At 28.0% G+C, this 13,513-nt stretch overlaps 1 protein-coding gene across 2 annotated transcripts; it reads left to right on the plus strand.

The window, feature by feature from the left end:
- Positions 1 to 4,031: 4,031 nt before the first annotated feature.
- LOC107437779 (small integral membrane protein 14) lies at positions 4,032 to 12,402 on the plus strand. Of its 2 annotated transcripts, none has more exons than XM_016049882.5 (5): positions 4,032 to 4,327; positions 7,914 to 7,994; positions 8,074 to 8,122; positions 8,428 to 8,576; positions 11,099 to 12,402. In XM_016049882.5, exons 2-5 carry the CDS (start codon positions 7,923 to 7,925, stop codon positions 11,135 to 11,137), a joined length of 309 nt encoding a protein of 102 aa, XP_015905368.2. In that variant the 5' UTR covers positions 4,032 to 4,327; positions 7,914 to 7,922; the 3' UTR covers positions 11,138 to 12,402. The 2 variants fall into 2 exon arrangements, with proteins under 2 accessions (XP_015905368.2, XP_071034775.2); XM_071178674.2 differs by having other exon boundaries at positions 4,320 to 4,447.
- Positions 12,403 to 13,513: the final 1,111 nt, after the last annotated feature.

The raw sequence follows: 13,513 nt of genomic DNA on the forward strand, positions 1-13,513 counted from the left end.
TAAATAATAACTTTTTGCCGCGCTCAATTTACGCAGATTATCGTAAATCCACATAACGTTTCGATTGTATTTTCGGCAATTATTGATATCGATTTTCACATAGTTTCTCAATGTCCCAATATATTTCAGACAATATGAGAAATTCGAATCGCACAATTGAATATTTTCTTTTTAGCTCAATGATTATTGATTTTTTTAGCAGTTATATCTATTGATTTCAACATAGTTTTTAAAATCCGATATTTTTCAGATGATATTGTTTATTACAACAACCGAATCTCGAAACGAAAAACGTATTTGAGTAACCCGTCGGCGAACTTTATTTCGGTAGTTACTGCTACGGATTTCACGATTTTTTTTTATGTGATAATGATTCACAAAATGCGAAAAAGAAAATAGTTAGTGGGTTTTTCTCCCAACAAAATGCGAGAATATCGCTCATAATATTAGAATTAAAAAAAAAATTACGCATTGAATTAAAAATTATATATATATATTTATATATATATATATATTTTTTTTTTCATTTTTTAAACAGCACTTCTTTTGCATTTATTATTATTATAAGTATCTTGTAGAAAGATATTAGTGCTTGAGATTGTTGCAGAAAGCCCGAAAAAATTCTGCCACTAGGCAAGTGATATGTAAAAAACCATTCAATAATTTTAAAAAATAAAATGTTTCTCGAAAGCAACCATTTCATGAAACAAAATGTGAGTAATATTTCTAGTTAGTAATTGCAGTTATGTAGTTGAGTTAATAAAAAAATCTAAAAATTTTTTAAAATATTTTATTTACACTGATTTTATGCGTAATAATCTTTTAGGAATCTCCGGGGTAAATATGACAGATTATCTTTATTTAATACTCCTATTATTTTTTGCCAATTCTTGAAATGATTTTATTGCAGGTCAGTTTAAATGTAGCTTGCAATTTTTTAACGTGGTTGAATAAAATGTGTTGCAAAATGCGTTCTAAATGTGCTCTTATGAGGTTTTCAAGTTAATTTTGAAAGTTAAGTTCAGGACTTGAAGAAACCAAATTGATGCTGTTGAAATATTACACAGGAATCTGAAGGCAAGTTTATATTTGCTGACTGGGAGAGATCATTCCTTACACAGGACACTTAAATACCTTCATTTCCATTTTTTTTTTGACAATCAGAGAAAATAAGTAAATAAAAAGAAAATACATTTTTAAATAAAAACAAAATTTGGGGAAAAAAATGTCTTCAAGGAATTTTACATGTCAAAAGTTCTGACCACTGAATGAAAATGCAAAGATACCTAAAGAATACTCTACTATACGAAAGGAGACTTTTATTTGAATTTAATCCCTAAAATTAGACTTTTGTTAAAATTGGACTAAAATTAATAACTACAGTAAAAGTTAAAGAAAAAAAAAAAGGAGTCCGACATTTTTACGTGAATATTTGCTTGTTTTTAAATATGCTTACACAATATTTTTTAACACCCTATTGTGTCAAATGCGTAAATTTTTTATTTAATAAAGAGAAAAAACTATTGTTATAGTGTTTCATAAATTTGTATTTTTTCTTTCTTGTGAGCTCTAGGCAGAGCCATCCATCACATCACTAATAAAAAGCCTGGTATTTATTATAAATATACTTAGTGATACGTAATACTCTTTTATTAGATTTTGCTATACTCTTGATACGAACGAATTAGGTTTGAAAATAAAAATGAATTATATTTCTAATAAGAATAATTTCCTAATGGTTTGAAAATGCATTTGGATAGTTACTAAAAATACACTTAAAAATTAAAGAATGCTTTGTTACTACCAATACCATTTAATATATACATTTACCTTTCCAAAAACTAGTATAAAAACGAATGCATTTTGCCACTTCATCATTTTAAAGAGCATATAAAAAAAAATAAAACTTGCCATTGTTTAACGTGTTTTTTCGAATTAATACGTTTCATAATCTATTGTTTCTCTAACCAGCAGTTTAAAGTGTTTGTTGATACAGATTTTTCTATTAACTCTTTTAAATTGGAGAATCATTCTTAAGACATATGTAATATAATGTAATTTTTTCTTGTATCTCTCAACCAAGCAAAAACCATTTCTTAAAAAGTAGAAAAATGAAATTCCCTCTCAAATTTCGCTAACTCCATGATTTTGCTGAATATAGTAGGGAAATTCAGAGAAAAAATTCGTGGAGTAGTTATAAAATAATTTTTGTATTTATTTTCATACATCAGCAACCAGTTCCACATTTAAAATAATCCTTTTTTTTTTTTTTTTTTTTTTTTTTTTGAAAGGAATCCGCCTGGAAAGCAATGCTATTATTCAGACACGCATAAGAACATCATATGAATAGTTTTCGGTAAACAAAAAAAATCTAAAATCGCGCAAAATTTATTTAAATTTATTATCTAACATTGTGTAAATTTACTTAATTTTTTTTTTCCAGATCGATTCAATTACTCGTATATATTTTCCCCTTTTTACTAATTTAAAAGAAAGACGAATGGAATATTTTTAAAAATTATTCTATATTGGTTCAACCAAATTAATTCAAAATAAAATCAATAAATAACATTTAAAAATCAAGGAAAGCTTTGTTGCTACCGATACCGTTTAAAAAAAAAAAAAAAAAAAAGGCAAACGGAAAGGACCAAAAGGTAAGCAGTGTAGTACTTTATTCTTAAAAAAAAATTAACAACTGTATTTTTCTTAGAAAATAATAGAAAAGCTATTTAAACATTTACCGTAAACGAATAAATGCGCAATCTAACTTTTTTTTTTAAAAAAGAGCTTTTGTGGGTATGAAATCTTGCGACAAATTGAATACGTTTAAAATTGTGATGTAAAGTATTGAAATTTTTTTAATATTCTGACCGAAAAATAAAGTTATATTTTATCAGGGTCGGACTGGAAGCATGGTAGGGGACTTATAAAAGTCGAACTATTCTCGATTTCACGGAAATTTAAAAAAATTGTTGCTAGTTGCGTTATTTATAGCAAAATTTATTAGGAATTTTAAACTTTCTCTAACAAGTTAAATATTTCATGTTTTATTTCTAAAGACTTTTTTTTAATTAACCTAGTTAATATCCTATTCCATAAAAATGAATTTGTTGTAAAATTACAGGATTACTTTTTTTGTTCTATAAAGAAAAAGAAGCAAATTGCGTATAGTTTTGTAATTTGTAAATACAATTAAGTGTCATTTAGCATTAAAATATTTTTTTAATACCCCACTTTTCTTAAAAATTTATCGGAAGGAGTCCAACGCTTTTTATCTCTGATATTACATTTGCACTAAACTTTGAAGTGACAAGTTTTCTCATCGTTAGTCAGATTAAAATCTGTAAAAAATTTTATTCTAAATGATAAGAATGGAAAAACACATACTGAAATGTATTACAAAATTAAGTTGCTTTTTTCAATACTTTTTTTAACTTAAATGAATATTTGTCCCCAACTGCGTACCTTCGCGGATGGCCAGCCGCAGTAGCTAGGACCCCGCTATGACGTCAGAAGAGGACCTACAGACTTCCGATTTAATTTTTTTTAGGATACTGCGATAGCAATATTCTGTCTGCAATTCCATTAGCAATATCCTGCTAAATTCCTGGGTATAGGAGGAAATCCAATGCCCCCTGAGGATAGTCTGATCATTGTTCGGGATCAAAATGTTGGGTTCTCATTTAGAAAAATGAAATGTTTCGTTCTCCTTTGGATTAGAGCCTCGCATAAGCGAGATATTGAGTGACAGGACTTCACGCTGATCAATAAAGTACAGGGTTGAACTAGTGCCCCTGAATTAGAGGATTTTAGGATCAATGCATTTGCATTAAGGGGAAGTTAAAAATGCCTGTTATGGTACTTCTATCTGCTAATATTTTAATGAACCACCGTCAGGAATAAAATGAATACAAATGTGGCAAAATTCAAATGCGTAGCAAAGTTATTCAAAAGAATTAAATTGAATATTATTTGACACAGTTCTCTCTAGATGGCGCAATCGAAAAAATTTACTCATTTCTGATTGGATCACACTTACATTATTGATGAAAGCGATTCAAGTCTAGAAACGAATCACCACACGACAACTCAGGCCAGACATCACGGAAGATGTAGTTTTTGTTTTGTGGATTTTTTTTTATTCATTTGTTTGATTAATAAGAATCAGCTAGCTAGAGGTAAACCTCTCGATACGTACGTGTCATAACACTAGTGGCTAAAAAAAATTTAGCTCTGTTTATTTTGATAATCTATTAGGGATTTCTTTCAAAACACAATTTGACGTTTGCTGTTATTTCTATCATCAAGTTTGTTGGCTTAAATAAAGGTATGTATCTGAACTTTATGTTATGTTTTGGAATTATTTGAAAAATTATTACGTGGATGTATTAAAATTTTTTTAAACAAGGATTTTATAAATATTTTTTATTTTGGGTGTTATAAATAGGTGAGGTGTATCTGTTTGGTCTATTATGTTAACATGTAGTATTTATCATTATGTTAATCGTACATTTTCTTAAAAATTTATATAAGACGTCTTGTCAGCAGGAAAGTTTCCCTAAGACGTTAAATATATATTTATTCTTTATTTATTGTTTTATATTTTAGTAAATTACAAGTTAACTTATTTATGTTATCTTATCTCAGAAACATATGGAACTAATTCATTTTTTTACAAGTGATATTATTGTTTTCTTTAGGGAAAAATGTGGAGCAATTTTTGTTTTTGTATCAGCTGCTACATTTCGATACGTAATTTTTACAAAATATCATTCATATAAACCAACTGTATATAAACAATTGACTATAAGTACTCATTTACTTTTTATTATTGTTTACTTATTTAGATGAAGTGTAAAGCGATACTGATTACGTGGTATTTTAAATGTTTATCAATATTCGAATTAACACCATTGATTAATCTGTTAGGTATTTATTTTGATATAAATGTGTTTAATTTATGGTACTTAGTTTAAATGCATATCAAATAAATAAATTAATTATAAAGTTTTAATTAATTGATTCTTTTGTAAATTTTTTTTAGAAATAAAAATTTGTAATTTATGATTACATAATATTATGCTGAATTTTTCTTGTTCTATTAAATTAAAGATTTCCATTTCCTTGTACTTTGCTAATATTTATTAATTTTCTTCTGCAAAATAACTGCTGTCAAAATTGGAATATATTTGGATTTTTTTATAATTTTTGGTATTGCAAATACTTGAACTTGAGTTTTCTAAATTATGCTTTTATGAATGTAAATTTTATAAAGAAATATAAATATTTTGTTATAGTCTGCAGAATGCCGAAACTCAAACATATCGATTGACATCATGCTTTTATTATGTTAAAAAATTTTCCATATGGTGCTGTGGTGCCAATTACAACTGCTCAGGCTCAAAGTGGATTTAAAACTTGCAAATTAAAAATATATATATATATATATATATATATATAGAGGTTTTCCAATGGTGGCTATCAATTGCACATTTCGAGCATGTCCTCTTTTATATCTGTTGCCCGAAAGTTGCTGAGACTTTGCTATTATTTTGCCACTGATCATGATATGAAAATATTCCTTAAAATAGACTCAAGCAAAAGTTTATTTTTGTTAGAATTTTTTCAGAAGAATCTTTTTTCTTCTCAAAACCTCAATTTAAGCAATTGGTTTACAAAATCTTTTTTGCTACCAACATAATTTAAAATGCTAAAAGTTAATAATTAATATTGCAGTTAATTTCAAATTATGTCTTCTGTTATTCTATATTGATAAAAAAAAATTAATAGCTAGATGTCTGAAGAGAATAATTTTCAATCATAGTAGATATTCAAATGGGTATTGTCCATACATAGTATTATGGATACAAAATTAGGAAGTAAATAAAAATTGTATATTATGCAAAGCTTATTAAATGAAAATAAGCTTCTGCTTTATTAGTATTTATATTCGATGGTATGTCTAAGTTTATAGTAAAAATGTGCGTAAAAGCTTGGTACAATGCTACCTTATCTTGCAAAATGCTATCCGCGGATATAGATAAAAAATATTTTTTAAATGTTCAGAAAAATTTTGCGAACATTTGAAGTGTCTTATTGAAAAAATAGTTTAGCATTTATTGATTGATTATGCAATTCCTATTGAACAAAAATAAATGAGCAAAACCAAATAAAATCCGAAGCATTATAAAAAGAAAAGAATCAAAACTCAAAGCATTTTTATATTAAGGAAATTATTGACTTAATATGTTAAAGAAAATTAAAACACTCATAGAATCTGTCCTAAATAGGTCTCTGTCATATTAATCCTTTATGCCGTAAGACTCCTGGAATTCTAAGCATTTAATAAAAGTAGCAATATAAGTAGCAATATCCTTTCTAGGAGCCACTCAGGTTATTTAAAAAAGGGAGAAAAAAAATAATACTGGTGTGCATGTAAGGAGCATGTTTTAATAAAGTATAAAAAATTGTGAATTATTTATGATGAAGCTGCATTAAATTTTCTTTTTTGGTGTCGTTGAAAGTTTGAGGGAAATGAAAGAAATTCTACAAATTAAAAAAAAAATCTTACATTCCTACCTTAGCATGATAGTTGTCGAAAAAATTGTCTGATTTCAGATTTAAAAAAATTATATTTTCCATTCATTGTCTAGAATAGTTAAATTTTAAAATAAAACTTTTTTAAGGATGTGATTATGGCATATTTTTCATGAAAATGAACACAGAATTATTAAATGTTGTATAGTTAAATAATTAATTGATACGATACGCTTGAGTAACTACATAATACATTGGAGTTTAGGGGTGGTCAACTTGAAGTGGCATTTTCTATCACTAAAAGAAGCATTCATATTTATTTAATAAACAAAAACTTGAGCACCAAAATTTCAATTTTAAACTGATTTTATGAAAATTTAAATTCAATGGAAAAATTCCCAACAAAATATTCGTAATTTGTTTTTTAAATGCAAAGAACATTTGTATTTTATGGATGATCTTTCTTTTCCAGTTCTCAGCTTTATCTTACTTTTCAATGTCATTCTTTATCGATGTGTATTTGAAAATCACATATAAAATTTCTAAGAGCCAAATAGTTTTAAATAAAATACTTAATTTTATAATTAAGAAAATAGTAATTCGATTTAAAAAGGAGGCAATATTATGTTACACCACTTTTTTAAATTGTTCCAGCAAGCATTTTTACTATAAATACCACACTTTTAATGTATGCAATACAATGTTTTGTGCTGTTATGTAGCGAAAATTCCAGAAACTTGGGAAGTACTCCTAGATGCACTGCTGTATCTGCAGGTACTTATTAAAAATAAATTATTCACTAATTAAGTTTTTTTAAAACTACTAGTCATTTTGTTTTACGGTTGGGTGTGTAATGATGTGGTCGAATTGTCATTGCTGTCACTATGCCATGTAAAAAATTTAATTTAAAATTAAGTATAAGTAAATAAGCAAAAAAAAAAAAAAAAAAAGACGCTTCTAATTTAAATAAATTCATTTAACATTATTTACAAGACTTGGTCTCAACACGAGATGTGTTGATGCTGGGTAATATTTCTAAGTTAAAAAAGTTGTGGGGAGGAATTGTACTTTGAAGTACAGGGATAGATTTCTCGATTTTGTTGCAATGTCACAGTTTTAAGGACTTTCTGCTTGAAGATAAGGACCTATCTGGAGAATATACCATGTAACAGTCTGATGAAAAATTTCTCCCTTGGAAAAAATTTGGCTTTTCCCTATGTTGCCTCAAGCTATTAATTTAAAGTTTTAGTAAAGTGCAGGTTATTCATTTTGAAAAAGCAATGAAGTAGATATGTGATATTTTTTAATGTTAGTACTTAAATTTTATTGGTGAACTCGTAATTATTATTAAATTAACTTAAAGGAATTTCTTGCAGAAATCCAATATGGCTGACAATTTTGATCCCTGTGAATGTGTTTTCTCTCATGAAGGAGCAATGCAACGTCTTATATCCCTGGTATGATTTGAAATTGTTTTTAGGAAGTAATTTCAGTTTTTTAGTGACATAAAGTTAATATTTTTTTTTCTTTTTATAGCTACGGAGCTCTCAAGGCTATTGTACCACTGAAGAATGCTTTACTAATCGTAAGTATTTGTTTTGGCATTTTGTTTCTCATTTCAAGTTTTTCAAAAAGCTATTTAGATAGCTCATTATCTTTAAAAATTTATGCACATGAACTTTGTTAAATTAATTTTTACTAGTAGTATTTAAATTTTGGTTTCATAAATTTGACTTTCAAAATTTAGAAACTTCAATACTTTTGACTCAACTAGGTTTTAAATATTGTTAACCTTTTTTAAAATTTTATTAATATCAATTTCTATTTTTAATTCCAGTGAGCTGTCAATGAAGTATATGGTTAATATATATATTTTTTTAATCTCAATAGCTCCTGGCCCAACAATTTCTGAAAGTGGAGGAACTGATGGAACCATGATGATGTTCACTATGGGATGGTTGTTGTTGGCTCTAGTCTTGTATTTTATGCGCCCAGCTTCCTTATCTCTACGAGGAGATTCTAAGCCTTCGAACAATCAAGTAATATGTTATTTAAATTTTAACTATTTTATATTATTCTTAGTGTTGATAATTATCTATTAAAGTACAGAAATGGACAAACTTCAAAAAAAGTTTCTGTTCTATAAACAAGAACCTGCTCAGTGTCTAATCTAGGGATGTAACGAATATTCGGCCCTTTTGCCGAATATTCCGTTGGCAGAATATTTCCACCGCTCTCCTGTCTTATTTATTGGGACTATATTTCCCAGATTGTGGCTACCTTTAGAATGTGTTAATAATCCAAATTTGTCTAGGAGGAAAAATTGTTATTTGGGAAAAAGCTCTTTTATATGAAGATGTTTGTTAGATTAATCTAAAACCTAATAATTTGAAGAAACTTAAGTCTCTGAAACTTCATTTATAGATAAACATTCTGTGCTAATTTTCAATATGAAGAATTTTTTGCTAATTTCAATATTAAGAATTGAGGTAGTAGTAAAAGTCTTCTGTGCCACAGGTCCTGGGTTCGATCCTCGGGTCGGGCAAGGTTGACTCAGCCTTTCAACCCTTCAGTGGGTCGATAAATGAGTACTAAGCATGCTTGGGAACTAATCACTGGGGGTTCCGCGTTCGGCTGACCGGAACATCTGCTCCTGCACCCACCCCAGAACCCAAGGTCAAGAAAACTGAGGTGGGCACAGTAGGCCTTGGCTCTCTATGGGCTGTCGTGCCACTGAGTTTAGTAGTAAAAGTTGTCCCATGGAATTTCATCTGTTAAGAGTCTTCAGTCTCTTTCAACATCTAACCAACTATCCTGTGAGATCTAATATTGTCTCAGGTTTGAGAAAAGCAGGATATGAAGCTTTTTTAGGTTCCTATGACTAAGGAATTACTTTTGTTATGCAACAATGCCCATCTCAAGTATAAAAATGATTTAGAAGAAGGGAATAAAAAAAGGACAAATGAAGAAGGGGGGAAGCAGAAACTGCTGCAAAATTTATGATTTATCTAAACTGTAAGAACTATATTATAAAGAAAATAAGAAAAACAAAACAGCGGATAAAGCTATTTATTAATGCAACTAAAATATTAGTTTAAGTTTTGAAAAGAAAAAAATTGTGAAGATAATTCCATGTCAGAGATTGTTGCGTGATGTCAAAAATTTAAAATCTTCTGGAACTGACTTAAAGACAGCAGCTTAAAAAACTCTTAAAAAACTTGAAGTATCACAGCTTATTCTCTTTTTTTCCTGCTAAAATTAAATTTTAGTTGATTCCCTTATATATCTAAAAAAATACCTTTTTCTTCCAGATGTTAAAAATTGTTAACTAAAATTAATTATACTTAGTTTTTGTGACATAGAGCAATTTTCTTAATGTAAGATATCTAAATATTTTCTTAGTTTCAAAATATTGAGAAAAATATTCTTAAAGGCAATGTTTATTTAAAATTCAGGTGAAAGCAAGTTGAGAATGTGGATTTTAGAATTTTTGGAAGCAGGTTGGGAATGCAAAATTTTGTATGCATTTTTATCCTTGTTCAAGCTAGACATATATTGAAAATTAGTAAAAAAATCCTTATATTTATTGGCTATTAAGAACTAAGATTTAATGTTAATTATATATTGGTAAAATTTACTTATTTGTGAATTAAAAAGGTTTTACTTCCTCTGCAATTGAGTTATGTCTAATGTTCTGCAGATACTCTCAAAACTTAGCAAGCTTTTACTAGTTAAATTTTACCATTCCTTTTTATTTTGCATAATAAATTGCTCCTCCCTCAAAATAAAAAAAAATAAAAAAAAAAACAACCCTGCATTGTCTAAAATCACTTATGCATAAAATCACTCATGCATAAAATCACTTATGCATGAAATTATGTACTTCAAAAACTTATTCTTTTTGGTATTTTTAAGGTATGGTCAAAATGATATATTAACTATTATTTGTAATGGCTAGTTTAAATATTAATATAAACAAATATTACAGTGAATTTTTGGTAGTACTACATGATTTAACTATATTATATAATTGTTAAATCTTCAGTAATGACTATATTTAGAAAAAACTTGCTGCCCTGAGTCATAAGGCGTAATTCTCATGGCGTACATTGTAAACATGAATACCAATCAGAATTTTTTAAATAATATTTATACTACTACCCCCACTTTGTTAAAAAAAGTAGTATCTGCAGTAGTTTCACTACTTTTTATGTAGTGTACTTATTCAGACCGCTGATTTTAGACAATGGCCAGTGTGAAGCTTAAGTGAAATAAGCATTTAACTTTCACAACATCTCACAAAAGCAATGTAAAATGAAAGGTTTTAGGTTAGTCTAAATATTTAGAAAAGTATACTTGTATACGTTTTTAAATTACTGCGATTGAGAATGTGCAGATTTAAAATTATTTTGTAATTTTAAAAGTTTTACAAAATAAATAACATAGTATGTTATTGATTGAGAGTGATATTTTAGTTGTGAATAGTTAGTAAAATTAAAAATAATGACCATAGTTAATAACTAGCAATGGTGTTTTAAATTATTATATTTATTTTCCCCAGGGACCTAGTCAACCACCTCCTGACAGTTCAGTGCAATAATATGTTTATCTGCTACAAGAGATTTTATATTTTGGTTCGACTTCAATGAAGGACTCTGGCTTTAATGAATGCATCAGAAGAATGTTAAATTTTTATACACAATGTACTCCTTATTTATTACTGAATGCTGCAGTGCACTGAAGAACACATATTGTTCTCTATCCAAAAAAGGAAATTATTCCTTAATATTTAGCATTTTTCTGATGCACCATTTAATAATCATAAATCTGCAAAATAAGTTATCACAGTGATAATTTTTTCAAAAAATCTTTGCACAAATTTTCTGAAATTGTACTAAAAATGTTTTCTTTTTTTTTGCATTATTTTAGATCTGTGGTTCCCTAATCAGGATATTAACAAATCCTAATCCTGCTTATAGTAGTTTTTATATGTGAGAATTCACTGCCTATCTTAAAAGAGTGAAATGACTTTAGATTTGGCTATAAAATTTATAAGCTATGCAATAGGCGGCTCTACAATAATCTAAAATAATAGTGAAAAATTAATGTTGCTAAAATTTCTTATTATCATTCAACGTAACTGATTAATAATGAGAAAATGTAGACAGTACTAACTTAAATATGAAAATAGTTGAGATGAACTTTATGTCCGATTATCATTTACCAAATGTTAATTTTCCTTTCACCCCAAATTTCTGATTCTTTTTATTATTTTTTAAAAAATTTATATGATGTGTTAAGAAATTAGCAAGGAATTAATAAGAATCAAATGTAGAGAAAATGCTGGAAATTTTATATTCATTAGCAATTCCTTTTCACCATTGAAGGTTTCACTTGACATTGGGGAACCACAAATGTAGAGCATTCCATTCTAGAGTAAAAGTTTCCTTATTTTAAATACACTGCGATGGGAGCAAACAGCTTGAATATAGTGTAAATAACTTGCACGAGTGTTTTTGGTCTGACCTAAATGTTATTTCTCTTACGCTGTGATCATAATCCGCATTTACGAATTGTGTGCTTATTATTTACTGATATCAATTATTATTTTTTTGCATTGTGTATGAACGCTTTTTAGCAAGATATTTAAACAAATATTACTAAGTTATTTCTTGTTATGTATAATTATAAATTTAAAACTGCTGCATGTAGTTGCAAATATTGTTATCCAAAGGATTCACATAACAGTTCCTTTGGCACTGTTTAAGGAATTTTAAGTTGTATTATATTTCTTGTATAAATAATGGTTTTGGTATTTTCTTTGTAAATTGTTGTACAATAATAAATTTAGTTGTTAAAACTTTATTGCTGTTATTATTAATTGTAATAGTTTTAAAAAATATATTTTCCATCTGAAGCATTTAGAGGTCAAGCACAGTACACAGTAATTTAGTTAAAAATTATACCATGAACATTTTAAGCTTAAATAGGCTTGTTTACCTGTAAAAATTTTTTGTTTTCTAGATATATCTGCAATTGAATGTATTCATAATTCGAATTTTTTAAAAATTCACTTGAGTGAATAGTAAATGTGCTACATGCATGCCTTTATCCAACTGAATTTCTCATCAACTGTAAAATTACTATCTTTAAAGAAAGTGGTGTAAAAAATTGTATAAATATTTGCCAAAAGTTATTTTTCGCATGGAATCATCTTTGGACAAATGATTCAATTCGCTTGAAAATTTATTGAGGTATAGCAAAACACGCAAAAAAAACCTTAAAGAGTCAAACGCTTTGAAATGCTCTCCTGATCTAACTTTTGGGATAATATTTTCCATATTGAGGCTGATTGTAAACTGGGGGTCAGAAATCTGAATCTATCAGAGAAAATAAGTTCTTGTGATTTAAAATATCATCCGCTTTAATTCACAATATTTACCCCTTAAGTTTGAGTCCTAGAATATGAGTACCAATAAAGTTTGTGATTCCAAAGGTGGTTTTTTTAAGTTCATTTGTATTGCTCAGTAAGGCCTACAACTTTAAAACAATTATACCAAGTTTGATCAACTGTCTCGGCGGAAGAGCCGCGGCGCTATCGAAAAAAAAGTTGTTTTTTTCCTACATGCGGCGCTTCCGATGCAGCGGCGCTTCCGACGAAATATTTTTTTGTAGCAAAAAAATTTGTCAAGGAAAGTTATTTCAGATGAAATAATTTTCTGAGAGAAAGACTATTAAAAAAAATTAATAACGAAGTCGACGAAATATTCGCCCGTATTGCGATCTGCTACAGAACATCGCCAATTCTTAGCAAACTTTCGGCAGCAGCCTGTAAGAAAATAAATAAACGAAATAATAATTTTAAAAAAAACATCGCATAAGGAGAAAATTTAAAAGGTATGCATCTTGTATCCACCCCCAGCTTAAGGAAAAATCGCAATCTAGAAATCTATTTAGCGCCTTGGCAATAGTAATT

This window comes from Parasteatoda tepidariorum, chromosome 6 (genome assembly GCF_982258835.1).
Source record: "Parasteatoda tepidariorum strain Cologne lab strain chromosome 6, Ptep-v5.0, whole genome shotgun sequence".
In the NCBI taxonomy this organism is placed as follows: domain Eukaryota; kingdom Metazoa; phylum Arthropoda; class Arachnida; order Araneae; family Theridiidae; genus Parasteatoda; species Parasteatoda tepidariorum.

What these genes read in the sequence shown, in the direction of transcription:
- LOC107437779 (XM_016049882.5), top strand. Translation starts at nt 7,923, where the DNA reads ATGGCTGACAATTTTGATCCCTGTGAATGTGTTTTCTCTCATGAAGGA. An exon ending in TGCAACGTCTTATATCCCTG is followed by an intron (nt 7,995 to 8,073) that starts GTATGATTTGAA and finishes TTCTTTTTATAG; the next exon opens with CTACGGAGCTCTCAAGGCTA. An exon ending in TGAAGAATGCTTTACTAATC is followed by an intron (nt 8,123 to 8,427) that starts GTAAGTATTTGT and finishes TAATCTCAATAG; the next exon opens with CTCCTGGCCCAACAATTTCT.